Source organism: Mesocricetus auratus, unplaced genomic scaffold (genome assembly GCF_017639785.1).
Source record: "Mesocricetus auratus isolate SY011 unplaced genomic scaffold, BCM_Maur_2.0 Super-Scaffold_100001, whole genome shotgun sequence".
NCBI classification, from domain to species: Eukaryota; Metazoa; Chordata; class Mammalia; order Rodentia; family Cricetidae; genus Mesocricetus; species Mesocricetus auratus.
Window position 1 is genome coordinate 8,411,437 of NW_024429187.1, and position 22,221 is coordinate 8,433,657.

General features: G+C 38.9%; 1 protein-coding gene across 1 annotated transcript in view; it reads left to right on the forward strand.

Annotated features, from left to right (window-relative positions):
• The window catches only part of Pik3c2g (phosphatidylinositol-4-phosphate 3-kinase catalytic subunit type 2 gamma), a 334,840-nt gene that overhangs the window by 213,317 nt on the left and 99,302 nt on the right, over positions 1-22,221 (forward strand). Inside the window, exons 20-24 of the mRNA XM_040743461.1 lie at positions 2,999-3,106; positions 8,184-8,276; positions 10,756-10,885; positions 14,965-15,101; positions 15,748-15,917. Coding sequence (XP_040599395.1) covers positions 2,999-3,106; positions 8,184-8,276; positions 10,756-10,885; positions 14,965-15,101; positions 15,748-15,917 — 638 coding nt within the window. The remainder of the gene's footprint in view (positions 1-2,998; positions 3,107-8,183; positions 8,277-10,755; positions 10,886-14,964; positions 15,102-15,747; positions 15,918-22,221) is intronic.

Here is a 22,221-nt window from a genome sequence, read left to right on the forward strand (position 1 = left end):
TGTTCTAAAAGGCATTTTGACAACAAACAAAAGTAGTTAAATAAACCTTAGCAGTACTATGAGTAGTCATTTTTATATTAAGATCAACATGTAACAGTGGTTCTCAACCTTCCTAATGCTGCACAAACCTTTAATATAGTTCCTCATGCTGTGGTGACCTCCCTCACCATAAAATTATATTTGTTGCTCCTTCATAACTGTGATTTTCTACTGTTAGGAATAATAGTATAAATATCTGTTTTATGATGGTCTTGGGTCACCCCTGTGGAAGGATTGCTCAACTCCCAAAGGGTTGCAATCTACAGGTTGAGAACCATTCACATATAATAACTAAAATATTCTGCCAATTTCTCACTGGCATAGCTGCATCTGACTGTTCTTTTTCTTGACTTAAATGGAACACATTGGATCTTTTTAATTATCTGCATCATTAGCTCCCTTCATTGAAGAGAACCGTTAAGGAAGTTGTTTTAAGTTTGATGCTGCATAAGCAGGAGGGCAGTGGCCACCCACCCTCTGCATAAAGAACATTACTCAATAGCAGTTGAGTACTTACCACAGACAAGAAGCTAAGGGTAGAAACTAAAGCTAAAACGTAATCTTGTCTTCAAGGAAACTCATCATTCCTGTGCACTGTCTAAAGTCAATAAGAATGTTCAACGAGACTATATGAAAGTAGCAATATACAAAATGTCCTAAGTTTGTTTCCCACTAGGATTTTCCTACTGGAAATCTTTGTTTTTAGTAAAAATACCTCAGGAGGATGCTGTAGAACTAAAATGGACAAATATGAGATATGTTCTTTAAGTAAAATATATGAACACCCCAAGGATACTTCACACATTGAAAGGTAACACCGTTTAAATCCTTGGATTTCCCCATTAAAAAAAATTAAAAAGAATAACACATTCTATAATTTAGTAGAAATTTCTAGAAATTTGGGTTTAGCTTTGTTTCTCATCCCCTACTTTAGAATTCCTCAGTGTTCAGGTGTGTACTATAACTATATAACCCTGGTACCTCTTTAACAGCTTACATTAAGCTCTAGAGTGACGCTGGTATTCCTTTTTCACATTAACTGTCAGTGTTGCTAAAAAAAACAAATATCATATGAAACTAAGAGGTGGATAAACAAGAGGCAGGAGGAGTAATGGATATCTTTTTAAAAAACTTTTACGTTTTATTATATTTCAGTATTTTTTATTGTTTGAGAATTCCATGAAGGTATATGGTGTGTCTTTGACCAAATCAACCCCAATTCTGTCCCCTCAAATCTTTCTGTATTTTCCCTAACATTTTTCCCTCCCAACTTTATTCTATTTTTTTTTCAAATCAGTGAGTCCACTTAGTACTTCCAGAGTGTGAACAGGTGTAAGGCCATCCACCAGAGCATGGGCAACCCATCATCAGGGCTGCATCTTACAGGAAGCTGACTCTCCCTCTACCAGCAGCTGCCAATCACCAATAGCTCTTCAACTAGGGATAGGACTTTGTGAGACCCTCCCCAGTCCATGTTAGGATGTAGGTCTCATTCATGCAGACACAGCCACTGTTAGTTCATGTGTGCAACAGCCCTGGCATATCAAAAAAATGTATTACATCAATCAGCAGCTACCTTTGGTTCATAAATTTTCTGCCCTGTCTTCTACCATGATCCTTGAATGGTGCTCTTGTGAATTTTATTTTGTTAGTGTTGTGTACGGGTATGATGTCTCAGGGAGTGCACACATACTGTGGTGTGGGAGTGGAAGCCCAGGAGTTTTTGCTCTACTGCTGTGGGGTCAGGCTGGCTTGGGGGTTACTTCACCTAATACCGTCTCCCATCCTGTTATCTCTTTAAAAAATCTTTTCTGTTTAAATGAGAAACACTGAGTTAAATCTAACTGCAGAAAATGGTAAAGAGATTTTGCTTACTGGGAGTGTTACCTTAGCTTCTCTAAAACTCCAGAGAAATTAGGGAATGGAAACTCAACTCCTAAAGGAAAATGGTTTGATTTACAGTCTGGCCAAATCAAGGATAGGGTGACTGCTGACTTCTCTCATTTTCCTATAAAAATATTGAAAAAAAACACAACAAGGGCCAAAAAAATATGATGCAGCTAATTCACCTGTGAGACAAATGGCCGGAACTATTGACAATATCTTCCTTGTGCAAGCACTGTGCAGTTACTGGGGAAATTTGAATTCTGTGGGGTGTGTTGATTTCAAGTCACTCTCTGAGGAGCATGGATTCCCCTCCATGATATCATCAGACAAATAGATAATAGAATCAGGAAAGATGCAGGAAAATGTCAGGTGGCATTTTCCCTCCTACTTCCTGATTCTGGAAGAAAGATTTTGTCATTTGACATGAATCAAGAATAAGAGTTAAGAAACTCTTCAGAGTTAAACTCCACTAACCACCAAATTAAATTTCATCTTCATAGTCCACACAATGAGCTTTCAAATCTTGGATGAGAAGAACTTAGAAATGTATTCACTGGCATTGCATGAACAATTTGTTCTCATAAATCATTGTTCCTGACAGCATGGTGCCATTGACGTTTGTCATTGTTTTACTAATATATATAAACATTTTTTAGCAAAATGCATTGCCATTACATATAAAACTTGATAACTATAAATGAAGATTTCAGGAAATTATTTGAAAAAAAATCAAGTGAATAATTCCTAACAGAAGGGTTTCAATTCAGTGGACTACAACCAACTCCAACCCACCTTGATTTTAGACTGTCTGACAGTTGCTTCTAGCTGAACTTGAGGTCATTGAAAAAGGACATGGAACTTTTTGGCTGGGTGTCTTCACCATCTCTCCTATGGTCTCTCCTTGCTGCTCCATTGTATGTCATTTACCACCCACCTAATCCCACAGTCAATCATAGTATCACCCCTGAGGTAAAGAGTTTATTTCATCAATACAAGGAAGGTGTAACTCAAATAAAGAGTGGAGTTCTTTACAATTTCATAAATATTGTTTTTCTGGTTATTTTTCTCACAGGATATACTAAAGAAAGAGATTGGCAATCTGGAAGAATTCTTTAAAGATATAAAGACTTGTCATCTTCCTCTGAACCCAGCCCTGAGCATAAAAGGAATAGATCGTGATGTAAGCCAAATTATTTAGTTGATAAGTGGGCTGTTTATTATTTTATTCTTTAGTTCATCAAATATTTTAAATAGTATAAATAATTCACAAATGAATATTGCAACCACCTTAAGGAAAATAATTTAATCCCACCCACAGCATATATTATATTTGGATCATTGTGCTGAGTTGGAGAAACATTTATCCTGCAGTTTAATTTGTTGGCTTAGAAATAAACTGTCAGTTTATTGAAAAATGAAAAAAACAGCAAAGGTATTTCTTACACTGAGTGGCTTTGTTTTACTACATGAGGTGGTTAAATTGGTAACTTCATGCATGAAACTTTTTCATATTGCTCTGAGTTATTAAGGGATGTACCTGCTTGCAGAACTGGTTACAATTTCATGTATATTCATGCTATGTGTAAAATATGTGTACTACATTAATACTTTAGCTATCTATCTCCATTTTGATTAAATTGAATATGTATCAGTGTCCACATATAAGCGTGTTATATATTGTGATTTTGCCCACGCCTGTAAAGTCTTTCCTACTATTTTCAGACTCATGACTTCTTTAGCCTTCTATTCCTAATCCTCTGTCATGTGTTACTTCTTCAATAAATTTCCTCTGACTTGGAATCTTTCCTTTTCCTTTGTTCTCACTAAGCTTTATTATCCTCCTTCTCAAAAAATCTAGAGTAGAAAGACACTGATAGGCAAAATGATTGATAAGTGAGATTTAAAAGTGAAGAGGTTAAGCTATCATGCATGAGCAGAAAGTGATACTGAAGTCTAGTCATAAGACAACAAACGCAACCATTAGGAGAAAATCAGACGACAACTAGTGTAAATATAAAAATATTGCTTAAGATTTTATTTCATCCCTCATCTCTATGACTTTGTTACTGTCAAGACCCCTTACAAATTTTCCTGATATTCTTCACAAACATATTTGGAGAAAAAAAAAACAAGACACTAAATCCTATAAATTGGCATATATCCATGTGGGTTAAAATTTGAAACATAACTAGTGTTTTAAAAAATGTTTTAGTTTTCAAGTGTTAGCTGCATTCAATGACTAATAAATAAATAAAGACTAAGCATGTTAGAGATGTTTAATATAGAAAGAAAAACATGATCACCAACTCCAGTTCTTGGTTTTTGCTTCTTTTTTGAGAGAGTAGGGAGAAGGGAGAGAGTTTAAGGAACAGAATGATTTAATTTTGGCAACTACTAAAATTTTAAGTACATTTTGGTTTAGACATGCCTTGGAGTAGGAGGTTTCTGTAGGCAGTGTTTGTGCTAAGGACTTGGGAAGCCAGAGTGAGCTCCTGGGCCAGCAGTCAGCAGTGTGGGAGGGCTGTATCAAGCTACACTTCTTTCCTACACTGGAAGTACTGCCCTGCTGCTCAGGAGCTGCTCCAAGTAAACCACCTCCTGGCCCTATTTGTTGTGAATACCTCTGTCTGGAACAGAGAAAAAGATCTGTGACACAACCATAGACAGAATTGACATAGTCATAGCCATATGACATTCTTGTGGCAGGGTTTAATCTGTCCTCCAATCCTAGTGAGCAGTCAGGTGAGAAACATCATAGCTGAAATGAATGGGAGAAAGCTCCCCTTCCAATACAGATGTTTACAGAGCATTCCAGAGTCTACACTATGGAGAAGTCATGTGCAAGCCATGAGTGCAGCATGGCCTTCAGTTAGAGGAAATGTCTCATTCATCATCAGAATCTCCGTGATGGGAGACAAACACTTACATGTAGGCAATTTGGAAGACCTGTCATTTAGAACTCTTTAATTGTTTTAATTGTTGACTTCAAGTGAATCATACCACAGAAATTCTTTAAATGCAATGTGACATGACATTCAGTCTTTTTCTGTGTGACAGACAACACACAAACAAAAACCACTCTCTATATGTCTAGTTATTTAACATGCAATGTTAAAATCCACACCTCATTATCCAACAACAAAAAAATCACACTTGGAAGGGACTTCATAAACTCAATGAATATGTGTTCTTCTGTTGTAGTGCCAGTCTCTTTGTGAGAGACACCTTACACACTACTTAAGGAAGCTATTTGGTGTATGCAGACCACTACCTCTCATAGCTTGCAGTATACCAGAGAGTTCACACCGGAGTGAATTCAATGAGTTCAGTCAATTTGGGAAATCTTCAGTCCAGGTTCTATCAGTGGGAGAATTTATTTTATAAAGCATAGCTCTCAAGGGCAGACAGATAGGGACTTAGAAATGAGTTTTGTTCTTTCTGCAAGAAAAATTCTCAACCATACCCCCCAGGGAACCCCTAATTGTACAACTCCTCTATTTCTATTTGAGCTGCTGAGGTATGATCAGTTGAGAAAGTTGAAAGTCTCTTAATGAAGTCTGTCTTTGTGGGTGGAAATGCGAGGACCAAGCATTTTATTTACTTAAAGGTTTCTTTTTTTTCAACTATTTTTATATCTATGTCAATCATCTCTGCTTCTCAAGGACAGAGGTCATACCTTTTCCTCTCTCTTTCACCTTTTATCTTCATTCTAGTTTTACCAAACATGAAATAATTGGCAAGACTTTGATTCAGTCCCCCATGCCCCTTGGTCATGATCCTTTTAAGACACCTTTAATCTTCTACTCTTAAGTTGTCTTTTATGGTTTGCCTTTTCCCATCCAGAAAATCCTTCCTCTGCCTATTTACTAGTATGTTTGTTTCTTATATTCTTCAAGATCTAGGTCATCTCCAAATGACTTTGCTCCTCCGATGTTTCTTCATTCAACTGTGATAAATTTCTTTGTGAATTTTCAAGTTAATGCATATGCATATATGTTCATGCCAATTTCCATTGACATTTTAACTACATGCAGAGAGTCTTTCTGCTAGCATCCAGATAATGGTCTGCACATTGCAGTTGTTGATAATAGAGTATTTTGACATGTCTTTCAAAAAATACACTGTTTGTGAAAGCGAGAAATGAAACAATGGAAGCAGAATAGATCCACGTAAAATAAGAGTGTCTAAGGCATTTTTCAGTCACATTCTTCTGTTCTCTTGACCTGGAATTCTTCAAAACAAGCCCTAATAATTGGAATTCAGAATTTACCTAGACTTATTTCTGTCTAATATAGGATTCATTAGCTATATAACATAAGATCATAAGACTCACTAATAATTCTATAGCATGACAAGACGATATAATTCAATAAAGGATCATGTGATTCTTACGGCAGAAGCTCATGCTTCTCATGCAGTCCCATCTTTAAAATTATAAAACTCAAATTGACTCGGCAAGCCAGGGTGTGTGTTTGGTTAGAAATTAGATTAGGTTTGTGTTGACAACTAAGTTAAGAAATAGATTCCTTTCTTCTCAGTTTATACTGATTTCAGATGTCAGATACTCATATTCAGACTCATTCTTCAATACATATTGATGTCATATTTTACTGACTTGATGGATTGAACATGCCAAATCCCTTTCTTTTCTTTAGTATTGATATAAGTCTTTTCCTTCAATATGAATTCTCTACAACTCTATGCACAGGATGTCCTTTCAACCCTCAAATAAACTGGGAAAATAAACAAGAGGGAACGTTGAGTGGGAATAGTCAACAATGGAAAACTTAAGATATAAATAGGAAATGTGATTAAAGAAGTAAACTATGCTGCGTTACTAGCTACACAGAAAACATCCACTAACAAAGAAATGTGTTGATTCTTTAAGTACCATTTTGCTCTCAAGCTCAACAGAATGCATCTCATACTCATTAGCTCATGTATCTGTTACTAAAATCAATAAGATAAGGTTTCTTATTCTCTACAATGTAGTAAAGACACATTAGGCAATAATTTTTAAATCTTATTGCTAATGCAAAAAGGAGGCAAAGACTAGAATTCTGATTTTTCTGATCCATGTTTCCGTAAGATGTGTTCCAAACTGAAAGATAAAAAAATTTAAATAGCAGATTTAGCTTTCATATCTTAGTCAACTATTACAAACACCGTGTCTATATACATCTTGGTTTGTTTTCAGTGTATCTATCTCCATTGCTTGATGTATTAGTTACTTTTCTGTTGCTGTGGTAAAGCCCCTAAAGGGAGAAAGGATTTGATGAGGCTCACAGTTCCAAAGAGATACAGTCCATCACGGTGGGAAAGGCAGGATAGCAGGTAGCTGAAGCAGAAACCTGGCTCATCACATGTCTCTCCACACACAGGAAGCAGAGACAGGGAAAGCAGGAAGCAGGGCACAGAGCCCATTCCCAGAGTTACTCTTCCAGCAAGACTCTATCTTCAAAAGTTCCCATAACCTCCCCAAACAGCACCACCATCTGTGGATCAAGTGCTTCAACCTATGAGTCTGTGGAGGACATTTCTTAGTTAAAATACCACACTTACACTATACAGAGGTTGTTTGCATGCTGGACAAGATATTGAGGGATGGTACATGACTTCATCTTGCTTTTCTGAAGGGCGTGCAATTTAAAACTTGAGAATTAGTTCTGGAATTTTCCATGTAATAGTTTAGAATATGGTAGATAATTGTATTGGAAGGTTTTTAATCTACTTAAAAGCTGGATTCTCAACTTCAAAGTACAATAGTTAACCCTTCCCTTATTTGGAGAGGGCATGTTTTATAATCTTCTGAAGAATATATGGACTCAAGTCTACAAATATGGTGGTTTTCCTCTATGTATAGCCTGTCCCATGTGAAAACACTGCACAAAGGTTGTTAACATACTAATAAGATAGTGAGATGGTACATGACTTCATCATGGGGCTCAGAAGGATGTGCAATCTAAAGCTTGAGAATTCGCTCTGGAATTTTCCATTTAATAGTGTGGACTAGGGTTGACTGTGGGTACCTGAAACTGCAGAAAGCAAGGTGTGAAGATAGGTAATCTGTGACAAACACTTGTGGTTAGGAAACTAATGTTAATTTATTTTTGACAAAACAATTTTTGCTTCAAAGTTTAAAATTATACTTATTTGTTTTGTTTACTCATCTAGCAAATTCTTCCAAGGGCTGTGATTTTTGAAAGGTATTGTCTTTGCCTTATTTTGTTCACCATTTTTCTCTTCTCCTCCTATAGGCATGCTCATATTTCACATCTAACGCTTTGCCACTGAAGATCACTTTCATCAATGCTGATCCGATGGGTGAAAACATCGGTGTTATTTTTAAGGTACAGTAACTCTCCTGAATCCCAAAATTGATTCCATAAGCAGAACCATTGATTTATTGCTTACAAAAAGAAATAATTGCAGTTATTTTCCTTTGGCAAAAACACAGAGGTTTCCCAATTATTTTAGAGTCTGTCTCTTTACTGAATTACGGAGCATAGCAAGCTGATGGGCAATAAATCAAATATTACTGGCTAAATGCCAAGTATCTTTCAGTTCAAAGTTGAAATCTTAAACTAAGTTTGAATAAATGAAAGCATAGTATCACTTTTGAATGGCAAAGTGAAATGTGTGAGAAGCTTCCAGAAGCAGAATTTTCTTTTGGCCTAGATTTAAAAAGAAAAAAATTATTGGTGGATTTTACGTGGAAGCTAGAAAGAATAAACTACTTTAAGGTAGATTTTTTTGTCCACAAGTACTTGCTTATTTATTATTGTATGTACACAAAAGTACATACACAGACACACTCACATTTATGGTGGAGCATGAATAGAGGTCTTGTGGGAGTTGGTTTTCTTCCTCTACCATCTTGGCCCTGGGAACTGAGCTCATCGAGCATAGCCTTTACTCACGGAACCATTTAAGCATCTCATCATCCCACCAAACATGTTTATTCTTGGTTTTGTTGCTGTTGCTTGTTTTTCTTTTCCTTTTTCTTTTGAGGAGAAGGTTTCATGTAGGCTCTCTTTGAACTTCTGATCCTGCAGCCCTCTACCTCCTCAGTGCTAAGATTACAGGCTTGAGTCAGCACTTGCCTATTTCAGTAAATTGGATTATTTTCTTTTCCCTATAAGTCAAAAATAAATAAATAAGGAGTCTTTCAGTCTTAATATGAACTCACAGGAAAAGAGAAAACGGCAGTAAGAAAATTGTAGATGGGGCAGGGCACAAGGAGACACCAACAAGGAGGAGCAAGTAGAAGTGCCAGTCTGCCAGTCATCAATTAGAAGTACCAGTCTGCCAATCATCAAGTGGAAGTACCAGTCTGCCAATCATCAAGTAGAAGTGCCAGTCTGCCAGTCATCAAATAGAAGTACCAGTCTGCCAATCATCAAGTAGAAGTACGAGTCTGCCAATCATCAAGTTGATACAGGCAACCATTCAGCAAGGTCCAGGGTGGATCCTGGCTAATTTTGGAAATGAGGATGGTGATGCTCACAATTGACATTTGGCTCTCAGTTTTAAGCACCACTGATCCCAAATGTCTGTTTTTCACTAAGAAAAAGAAACCTTAGTATGGGTTGTCTTTATATAAGTTAGGAGACTTATATAATGTTGAATAATCAAACTCTTAGTTATGTGAAAGCACAGAATTTTCCCCTTTGGGACCAATTGTGTTTCCTTCACCTATGATGAAAGCCACACCTTTATTGCTTCTTGTTTTCATAGACGGTTTCCTCTGATAACCACCTTGCATCATCTGCAGTAGAGGTCAATGATGCACAGGTACCACATCAGACGGTTGCTCATTATGGCATAGTGAGGAAGCCACCAGGATTCTAATTGCATCTCTGTGTTGACATCCAGACATTATTCTGACCCTGGCCCCTGACAACTGGCAGGGTGCTCATACCAGCATTCAGGCAGATACTGAGATGGCTCAAAGGGCCCTGTGTTACATGGCTACTTCATGCATTACATGGTAATGATGTAAGGACTCTGTATGCATGTGCAAGTTTCCCCTTTTAAGTAAGTGCCTGCCACCCCCTCTCTCTCTTCCATCTCTGTTACTGGTTAGCTAACACCTACTCCTCTCTGTTCCCTTTCACTAATACACTCCATGTCGGTTATGTTGAGTTTTTGGTTCGTGTTTCATCGCCTGCAGCCAAAATTGAAGAAAATTAGCAACACTCTGTACATAAGTGATGGGAGATGCCATTCTGTAAATCTGTCTCTTATTTGTTGTTGAATAAAACAATGTTGGCCAATAGGGAAGCAAGAGAGGTGACTAGGAGTCGAGGAGGATTCTGGGAAAAAGAAACACAGAGAGCCACGATGTAGCCGCCATAGGGGTAAAAAGTCCAGACCCCTTTCTCTGATAAGAGAAATACTTAGATTAACAATTATGGGGTAAATACTTAAGTCAGAGATAGCCAGTAAGAAACCAAGCAAACGGCCAACAGCTTAATAATTAATATAGCCTCCTGTGTGTTCATTTGGGACTGATGTGGCTCTGGAACCAGGCTAGTGGGAAGGCTGCACTCTACACATAAGCTTATGACAGAGCTGGTCAGTTTCACTTCCAGATCTCCCTTGGTTGAGCTGAAACCTGGGTACACATTCATTGTGCCTCTCTGCATTAGACTTTGAGTCTAGGAAACTGTGTATGGATAAAATATAAGGAGATTTCTATTCAGAGTAACAAAACAAGGAAAACAACCTTAAGTTGAGTTAGAATGACTCAAGCGGGAAGGGGCATGTGGGCCACACTGGGATGCTTTGAATGGCACTTGGTGTGAGCTTGCTGTCTTGTTTCGACAGGCTGGGGATGATCTCCGGCAGGATATGCTTGTTCTGCAAATTATTCAAGTGATGGACAACATCTGGCTGCAGGAGGGCCTGGATATGCAAATGATCATTTATAGATGTCTGTCCACAGGAAAAGCCCAAGGTCAGTACAGATTTGAAAATGAGGTGACTTACATTATTTATCTCACTCATTCTCTGGTAATAGACCACAAACCTACAGCTCTTAGGCTCCACTTCCAAAGATCCAAAGACCTATGCATGTTCCTTCCTAAGAAAGAACAGTTTTCAAAATTGGAAACCAGGATGATAGATGTTAAATATTAGATATTAGATGTTAGATATTAATTTTGACCTTACAGTTCAGATGTTAACTGCAATGTTCTTCACTTCCCTCTAGGAATTAGTCCCTTTAAATGATTACCCAGTTTTTCTTCATTTCCTAACATAATGTATATGCTTACATCTGCAGTGATGATATGGTACCCAGCATCACAGACTAGTGCTGTAAGAGATATTGACAGCCCAGGAGGAGATTCAGGACCAAACTTCAAAGTTTGGAAGTTTTCTCCTGAGTGGTTGTCACTTTTCACAAGTATGAAGCTGACATTTCATAAGTCTAGCACCATACATAATAAAATAACCTGTCCATTCAAAACCATTGTCACCATTAACACACAATTTGCATATGTTTAAAGTAATCCTAAACATCGTTAAACACTTGGTATAACACTTACTTATTACTTGTTATTATTTGTGTATGCATGTATGTTTGTGTGTGTCCAAAATGTGTGTGGGTGGAAGCATGCATGTGGTGTTGTGTGTGTGGAGGTCAGGTGACAGCTTTTAGGATCAGTTCTCTTATTCTACGGCAGTGGTCCTGAGAATCAAGCCTGGGTCGTCAGGCTTACGTGGCAAGAGGATCTGCTTCCTGAGCCATCTCCCTGGCTCAGAAATGGCATTGAATTTTAAAGAGAATTTTGAATAGCTAGAAGCTATGAGAAAACATTAATACTTTGAACATACGTGAGTATTTCTTTTACTTTGTGAAATCCAGACATAAATGTGGAATAAAAGACTACATGGTTTAGGTTTATTGATCAGTTTTATTTTGGGAGAGTACTGATGTTTTAATTTTGCAAGTTTGCTAAATTTCACATTAATGCTTGCAATTGCACAGAGCCATGGTATTTCCTACATAGTTATACTACCTTTAAGTAGTTGATCTTTTTAAAATAGTGCTAATGGTCAATATTGATCCTCTATACTGTAAGGTTCAATAAAGAGCATTTCCTTAAAGCATATTATGTGTTTTTGCCATAGTCACCCTCATAACCTTTTGTTTCCCCTTCATGTTGTCCTCCTTCCATCCTGGGATCTCCCTTCTACTTGCATGTCATATATGTGCATATGTATATGTATGCATATGTATACATATATGTACATGTATGTATGCATATGTATATGGCTTTATATATCTATAAAAAAACTTAGGTTCCACAAATGGAAGAAAATGCAGTATTTGTCTTTCTGGTCCTGGCTTTATTCACTTGTTCTAATTATAGTGGTCTCTCATTGCAGCCATTTTCCAGCAATCAACATCACTTCATTCCTCTTTGTGACTAAATAAAAATCTATTGTCTATGCACCATATTTTTTATATGTTATATGGTTTCATTCACTTACTCTGGAAAAATTCCTAAATAATATGGTCATTTTTTTTAATTCCAAAAAATCTACTATTTAACCCATTGTTGCAAAAGAGCCATCACTATGATGGTTCTCTCTTCTCCAGGCCCTGGCAGCAGCCTCAGGGTCCTAGCCAGTATGACTTGAAAGGTTATCTGCTAAATGCAGAATCCCCTCTCAGTTGACTCAGGAACCACTGGTAGATCAAAGACAATCTTACTTCTGTTCCAATAGCAGGGGCTCTGCTCCAATCAGGTGGTCCCCAAACCTTTCCTAATTTCTTAAACACAGTCTCTGATCACTGCTGTGTTGGATAGTCATCTCCTGCTTTCCACCTTTCTGGTGTCACAGAATAGACATAATTCTTCCCTGTTCTAATCTTTTGAGGACACAATAACAAAACCACTTTATCCAGACTGTGCTTCTAATGTCCCATGGATCACCCATGCTCTAGAAAGTGAATATAAATGCTGGGTTCCAGCGGAATGCTACAGTTCCATCTATTCAAGTCTGCCTGTTTTTGCAGCATGCAACCCAGGTGAAATATCTAATAGTTAATAAGGAGTTTCTAAACAAACACCTTCAGACTTGCCCAAAGTGGCAAATGGCAGAAGATGCTCTTTACCCCTCTGTGTACCAACAGCCATCTTGTTGGCAAGATTTAGTGAGGGAATTGTGCTGACAGAACACTTCTTCAATAAAAACAGAGAGTAAAATAAATGCCATTTTCAGAAGATAAGGTTACATTTTCATTAGATTCTGGGCTTATTGGATACCCATTGTTCAAAAGGCATTCGGTTAATGGCCCTCTCTGTGGTCATAGAATTTTCCTGCTGCCCTTCATCCTCTGAGCATTTGATTGTGCAACTGTTAACTATTGTGAGGATTGCAAAGATTAAGAAATTCTAGATTTCAATTTATTTCAGTGATTTTATTTATAAAGCAGTGCCTAGAGAATTACTAAGGGATGTTCATCTCAGGAGAGGTTGAAATACTATTTGCATTGTTTTCATTGTGTTCCTAAGGTTGCTAAGATGGAAATATTTCCAAGACCTCTGATTTTCAGTCTATACAGGATAACAACCCTGGGAGCACAGTGAAAAGCCTTGACAAATGAGTGGCCATAGAGGCAAAGGTCCTGCTTACGTTCAATCAATACATGCTCCCTTCTAAATGAAATCATTTATTACAGTTTCTTATTAGTGTTGTCTGGCAGGGAAGGAGCGTGTGGCTCCCTCCGTGACTCCTCTGCTCACTCTCAGAAATTGAATATTTAAAAGAGGCCCTTCTATTAGCCTAAACAGAAGTTTATTTTTAAAATGTGTGTGTGTGAGTGTGTGTGTGTGTATGTGTGTACTAATGTGTGCATCAATGTTTTTGCATATGGGTGCAAATTCACGTGTATGCACACATTCAAAAGCTAAAGGTTGAAGTAGAATATCTTCCCTTTCACTCTCCATTCTAAATATTGAGGAACAGTCTTTTATGAAAAATTATTGACAATTTTTTCATGAAATATGATCATATGTACTCCTTTTTTTCCTACTCCAAATCCTCCCAAATATTCCTGTCTTCTGGACCTGACATGGCTATTGCATTCATGAATTTTGAGTAGCTGCGGGCTACTTTCACAAGACCTTGACATCAAACCAGCTAAAACTGAAGCACAAATGGGACATATGATATTCAAGCCCTACCCTGTACCAAGGGACTATTGACAGTTGATATTTTCAGAGAGTGTGATGACAAATCCTTGTTTTTGAGGATGTGGCCATTGGTGAGATTCCCATGCTCCCAATGGATGGCTCCCCACCCATGTGTATGTACGCAGCACTAGCTGGTCCTCACACGTCAGAAGGAGGAGGTGGAGGAAGGCAAGAACGAGTGGGGTCTCTTGCTGAACCCAGGGCTTTCAGACTTGAGGGTGTGGCTACCCACCTTACCCTTTGTTCACTTCCTGAAGGCTGGAATTCACAGGCGTACCACTTGTCCTCCTGACATCTACAGAAATGCTGGAGCTCTGAACTCTAGTTCTCAGGCTCTTTTGGCAAACACTTTCCAAGGAACCATTTATTCAGCACTCTGAACAGAGATTTTTACCATGCACTTGACGTGTGTGCTGGAGGAATTGTATTTTGTTCATGAAGGGCAGAAACACATTCACTGTTTAAATGTGGAAGTCCTCCTATACAGTTTGCCCACCCCTACCCGCCACCTCAGATACATGACAGTCAATATGCTCTTCTAGTGACCATGGGCTTCCATAGGACTATCTACATTGGCTCTCTACCAATGTTCTAGAAAGAAAACGTCAAGCTACTTCTGATAGCACTGATGGGCATACTCAAATTGATGACCCCTAGGACAAATAATCAGGAGTCCTCTAGAAAAGGTTTTACAAAAATGGTTTGAGAGGAAGAAGCCCAAATAGTGCTGACAACCACTGTTGCCACCCATTTTGAGGTCCATGGCCTCAGTGTTCCTCATCCTGAGAAGGGAGGTTAGTTTCCTTAATCTCTCTCCATTATCATCCAGGATTAATAGAGATGGTGCCAGATGCTGTAACACTTGCCAAGATCCATCTCCACTCTGGGCTGATAGGACCACTGAAAGAAAACACCATCAAGAAGTGGTTCAGTCAGCACAACCACTTAAAGGAAGATTATGAAAAGGTTTGTTCTTCTGGAACTAATTTTAAGCAATTTACTTAAATAAGAATATGCTTTAGTCCATTGATACTGTGATTTATAGGAAAGTAAATTAAATCCACCTTGAGTTCTAATTCACTCACTCATCCACCATGTGAGAACAACCCAATTTAACTGGCATATTAACTAGATGAAAGCCTCTGCATTTTTCCCTTCTGGATGAAGTTCCTTGCAATGAATAAAGAATCTTTACTCAGATATCTCTTGCTCACAGAAATCACATTCTAAAGATGATGCCTTATGAAACTGAATCCTGCCAGTAGCTTCTATTTTCACACAATCTCCAGTTTTTATAAGTAAACCCCTTTGCTGAAATTTCTTCTGTTAAGCCCTGACTTTTCATCTACCATTGTTAAATGGTGTGTAGAATGTAAGATAGACGATAGAAATAGATACAGATGGATGATAGACAAATAGATAGATAGATGCATAGATAGATACATAGATAGATTGATTGTTAGATATAATGCATAGATTGATAGGTAGTAGAAATAAATGTATATAATAGATCTATAGATTATATATACTAGAAATAGATAGATGTCATATTATTATAGATGCTTTTCTGCTTTGCTGTTGTCATATTGTGTCATTGTTTTTCAACTGACAGGCCTTGAGGAACTTTTTTTACTCTTGTGCTGGCTGGTGTGTGGTAACATTCATCCTGGGAGTCTGTGACCGACATAATGACAATATCATGCTGACAAAGTCAGGCCACATGTTTCATATTGACTTTGGAAAATTCTTGGGTCATGCACAAACATTTGGCGGTATAAAAAGGTCAGTTCACAAGCATTTATTACAATAATTAAGCAATGCCCTAAGTAATATAGAGTATGTAATGGCAGAGGATACAAATAATGTATCAAATCCCCCAGAGTGACATAAGTATGATTATAAGTCTAATAAAACGGAAGGAAAGATTTTTTTCAGTAAATTATTAACAGAAAAAGAGTTCCTTCAAGATGTTAAGGAACCATAGCGGTCTTCTTTCGTGGGTTACTAAATCTATTTCAACTGATTGTTTCAATTAATGTTTTTGTTTTCTCATAAACTTTGAATGGGAAATTATACACGAATTGATGCGCCTGATCCATCTGGTATATTGCTTGTAGGGGATAACCAGCAGTATTTTTGCATAGTACAATTAGGCAACTCTCCAACCTGACTTAGCCTTGAATCATCCCTCAGATATCTAGTGAGTACTCACTATGGGTAGAAGGGTAAACAACTACACAAACCCTGGCTCCCCTCACTGCTGTGGTTAGTGTGCAAAGTGCCTCACAGAGGCTCCCGCTCTGGATCCATGGATCTACAGCTGATGACTCTCATTTAGAAAGTTCTGGGACCCTCAGGACATGGAGCCTGACTGAAAGAAGTAGGGTCACTGGAGAGTGGTTTAAGGTTATTCTGTCCCTCCCCACCATGTCCTGTCTGCCGTCTATTTCCTGACTGTAGAAGGATAGAACACAGCCTACGCTCTAGCCACCATGCTTGAACCTCTGTGGTGAACTCTATTCCTTCATACTACATGTTAAAATAAATCTTTCCAGGTATTTTGTCAGGATAATGAGAAAGGCAATTAAAAGTGGCATTAAACTAATAAACAAAGACACGGTGGGAGGACATAAGAGCTCCTCGCAGGAAACACAAAGCAAATAGCTGGGGTGAAAGTGGCTGGGGCAGGCAGGCTGCTTTAAGGAAACTTCTCAGAGGTGAAGACAGAAGTAGAGTGTCAATGAGCAGATGCATCATGGGGGGGGGGGAAGTCCAAGGAGACAAAACGAAACAAAACCAAAGAAAAACAAAACAAAATCCCACTGACCCAAGATTTCTTGAAACGTAGAATTCTCAACCGTGTGCCAAAGCTGACCCTGCAGCTACTGTAAGTTTTCTAACTTATAAGAGAACAAACACATCTCAGCTACTGCTATGAAGGATTTCATACCCTGCACATAAACAAGTGCTCCCCTCTTATTGCTGTAATTGTGAGATTAAAAAGGATTGACACTAGCCGACTAAATCAAAGTGCATCACAGCCCCAGCATTGCTTAAGGATTTGGGGACTACTTGACTAATTCCTGCAGTGGAAATAATGAGGAATTTCCCAGTCCTCTAAAGCCAAGTGGATTTTCCTTTGAAGTATTGCTTAATTACAATCTTTGTTTCTCCATTTTCTCTAACAAAGCCATAAACAAAATTGATTACGAAATCATGCACCCACAATCAAATTTTCAGTCAGTTCTTTGGTAATGCTGTCTATATAGAAACTTCTTCATTGTGAAAGAGAGCCTGTAGTAATAAACTTGAATGTGATTAAATCCTTGTTGGTAACCTTCTCTTATAAGGTAGGAAATTAAGAATTAAATTAAGTTAAGAAGAGCTTCATTTGTAACCACAATTCCTCTTCTAACTCATTTTTTCCAAATTGTCGTTTATTGTTACACTGGCAGTTCATATGGACTTCAACTTTGGCAATGATAACCTTACACTGAGTCATTCTGTCTGTTGTTCCAACATACTTTTTTGGTTAAATTTGTTCTTTGGCAATTTCAAGCATAGATATAATCCATTCTGTTTACTCCCACTCCCCCACTCTCTCTTACATTCCTTTATTCCTTCCACTCCTCTCACCCATGCCCAGGCCTCCCTACAGTTAGTTGCTTTCCCACATTTATGCCTTTTTGTTTTACTTTGTTGCCCATTGATTTTTAACTGGATACAATGTATGGCCAAGGACTTGGAACTATTCATTGGAACCTTATGGACTCAGTATCTGGTACAACACTGAAGGCAATGGCTGTCCCTTCCCTAGAATCCACCAGTTGCCAATAGTTCATCATGGAAGTTACACTGGTTAGTTTTTATTGTCAATGTGACACAAACTGAAGTCGCTTGAGAAAGAGAAACCTCAGTTGAGGACATGCCTCCATCAAAATGGTCTGTGGCTTGTCTGTGGGACATTTTCCTGATTGTTATTGGTAAAGGAGGACCCAATGCATTGCGGATGGTGCCAACCCTAAGCAGGTGTTCCTGGGGTTTGTTTGTTTGTTGCCTGTGTGCTCACATGCATGCGCGCACGTGTGTGTGTGTGTGTGTGTGTGTGTGTGTGTGTGTGTGTGTGTGTGTTATCTGAGCATGAGTTAGAGGGAACTAGCCAGCAGACAGCATTCCTTTGTGGTTTATTAATGAATTATGACCTAGAAGAATAAACAAAAATAAACTCTTCCCCATGTAGCTTTCTAGGCATAGTGTTTGTCACAGCAACTCAAAAGCAAATTAGATTAGAATGATAGGACCCCATGGACCCCTCCCCAAAACATGATGACTTTTGACAGTCTTAAACAGGTCCAGCGCAGTCAACTGCAGCTACTGTGAGATCGTATTTGCAATGGATATGCCCTACCCTGAAGATTGCTTTCCACATCTTTTCTCCATAGTTCCCAGCTTACTCTTCAACCACTTTCTGCAGGACCTCTAGGGTGCCTCCTTTAGGACTGAGCACACGGCCTGCATTTGTTCTAAGAATATTGAGTAGCCTTGAGGTTTGGTCTTTGGTTCACTATGGTTCACTGACTGCATGGGATGTTGAAAGGGCAGCAGAAGTGAGTTTAGGCAGCATAGTCCAGGGCCCCCTACCTGTCTACACAGGTACCAAAGGGGCAATGAAAGACTGAGTCTTTCCTGTAGCTTTTTCTACATAATTTTAGTTCATCATTTTTTTGCAAGAAGTATGTTATCCCATGTTTTGTTTACCAAAAACAATTAGTATCCAACACTACACATTTTTTCCTCTTAGCTGTCGTTTCTCGATGTCCAGGGACTTCTGGAAGACTGAGGACACATGGTGCTGTACAAGGGTCTGGACAAGAGTGTTTTGCATTTAGGAAATTCGTGGTGAAGCGATCCTCAGCTGATAATCACTGTCAGCATGGAGATCTCATGGGGGGTTAGTGTTCATTCCATTGTAGAATGCTCACATTGACACCGTGGTTATATTGCTCGTGTGTGGTTTCCTGAGCTCCCTAATTACACAAGGTTCTCTCCTACTCAATGGAGACTCCAGATTTGCCTTCCCAATTAACTCATGGATATTAGATAGGAGACTTGTGTTCTTTCGGTTGGGCAGCAATATGTGCTTTCTGGAATGTAGGTCATTTGTGATATCAAGGAAAAGGTAAGCTTAAGTATCCCCCGTGCACCTCAGCCATTCGTGCCTGCTCTAATGATGCCATTTGCGATTAGGGACGTGTGAAGTACATAGTTTTCAGAGGTTTTTAAAACAACACATCTTAATGTTGTAATATGTTTCTTCATGACCCAGACATTTCAATTTCACAAAAGTAATAAAAATAATCTTGATAATAGTGATGAAGTGTGTCTCATTACCCAGTCCTGAATTTCAGTTAGTGTACCAAGTACATCATTCAGACACTCAAATCTGTCAATCCTGAGATTAAAATCTCTGGGCTTCCATTTACTGACTCTTATCAGTCTCCCCATTAGAGGAAGCGATACTGTGCTGCTCATAGATTCCAGCAGACACATTTTATGGTCAAGTCCCCGTCAGAAAGTGGTGCTTCTCTTCCATTCTGCATGCCCTTCCTCCATCACTGGTATTGAAACGTGTACGTCTCTCCAAATTGCTGTGACTTTGATACAGGCACAAAGCATGCTTTCTGTATTGGAGTATGAGCTCATATCCTGTGAAAATGGTCAAAAATAACTTTGAAAGCCTAATGCATAGTTGACACTTGATAGCTTCAAGAATCGAGACAGAAATACCTCAAGGCAGGTACTGTTATTTTCTGTTTTGCAAGTGAAGGCATAGAATAGTCTTAGTTGTTATAATGTTTGCAAGGGCACCAGTCAACAGCATCATAACTACTAGATGTCGTCATGAAGCTCCCATTTGTCCCCAAATCCCAACACAGCTTTTTCTCCTCTGCCTTGGGGCAGGTGGCAATTTCTTTAGCTAGTACCCTTTGTTACATTATCACATATTTACAGTCTTGATACATATATATATATATATATATATATATATATATATACTTAAAACATACAATCAAATGCCTAGTAAGATGTCTGAACTGTTGAAGATGCAAAAACTAAGGCTAAGTGTGGGAGTAACCAGGGTTGTTCTCTTTGATATGAACCTATTCTTTTTAATGCAAAGCAGGCAGAACTCTACACTGTTTTTGTTTTTTACCATAAAATATTAAACAGTTATGTATAATAATGCCTAGGATGTGTGACTTAACTTCGGAGCCTACTCATGTCCGTTCTATAGACTTTAGTATGACTAGAGGCCACCACGAGTTATTGAGGTAAAGCCTGTGATATTATGTAGACTCCATGACTCACATTTGAGGAAGGTGATTTGGAATTACTGTGCCTTAATTCATACATTCTTTAGAAGCCAAGCCTTCTAAAAGGGCTGGAGAGATGAGTCAGTGGGCAAGGTACATGCTGTCAAGACTGACAACCTGAGTCTGATCTTGGGGATCACATGATAGAGAGAGAGAACTGGCTTCTGCATGTTGTCCTCTGACCTGCACACACATGCCATGACATACACACCAGTGCGTGTGTTTATGTGTGTGTGTGTGTGTGTGTGTGGTGTTCAATGAAAATGGGAGCCATTTATTTTCTAAGTGTGTACACCTTTATTTAAAGGGAATTTCAGCAAGCAGGACCCTTCTGAATTTAAGGACACTGCCCCTCATGCAGTCACACTTCATTGCGGCAGTAAGCATGTTTCCCCCATTCCCTTAAGTTCCAATTTTACACTGTGAGGGCTTATGTTACTGTTACCATGGTGTTGCTTTGAATTCATAAAATAATTTTCATAATAACAACCAGGTATGCCTTATGGCTGAATGTATATTTCAGCTCAAGCTACAAACCCATCATAACACCTTAGTAGCACCTGGTCAGATGCTTGGAGAAAAGAAGACAGCGATCCTACATCTTTGTTACCAGTTGTTGTCAATGGTAATAGCTCATAACATTATGGAACTGCTGAATAATTTTGTTCTAAAGTTTGGTATGCTGCAGGTACAGTCCTGTGAGGGAAAGACAGTTTTACCACAGAGGCTGACACTGAGGTTAATCCCAGGGATGGACACACACTCCTGTGCATGTATATGTGTCCACGCATGCACGAGCACACACTCAAATAATAAACATTTTAAAAATCAAAAGGATTAGTGACTTTTAGAGATGGCTATTTGGGTAGAAAGCTCACTGTACTAGAATGAAGACCTCCGATCAAATACCTAGGACCCACATTAAAAGCCAAACATGGTCATGTGTGTGGGTATAAACACAGCACTATGAGGGGGCTGGTGGGAATATCTCTGAATTCACTGACTGCTATCTTTAGGTTCAATGAGAGACCCTCTGTCCATTGAGATGGAGGATGATGAAGTAAGATACCCAGCATCCTCTTCTGGTCTATACATACACACACACATCACACACAGACCACACACATCACACCACACACACACATGTGTGCACACACATGCACTCACACAGGATAGTGGACATTTGCATATATAACATATACACACAAGAGGCTGGCTGTGGAAGGCACATTAGCATTGTGAGTAGCCATGTGGCGGCAGAGGTAAAGCATCCCGGAACCCAGCAGCTCCGCACTGCTAGAATGAGGCACACCACACAGCCAGCACACCACTGCCTCCTGCCCTTCCGTGGTGCTGCAACCCCATGGCCAAGCTTTTTCACTCGGCAACACATTTTGTGCTCACACCTCCAGAGCTCTAATTAGAAGAGCAAGTACTCCCCGCCATCCCAACAGAGCCTGCTTTGCTGTGGATTGTAAACTTCCCACACTTACATCAGCACCGAATCTTTTTTTTTCCCCGCCCTAAGTGGCTGTTTCAGAGCCGTTTCCCTCTTCTCTTTTGATGACCACTTCAGCCTTAGCCGTCTTTGCAGAGTCACCGCCACCAGTCTTCACGCTCCTCTGCTCACCTCCTGGAAAGGGTTCCTGTACATTCTCCACCTTCAGATTCATTTTGCAAGCTTACCAACCAGGGTTGCTTCTCTGTTGTTT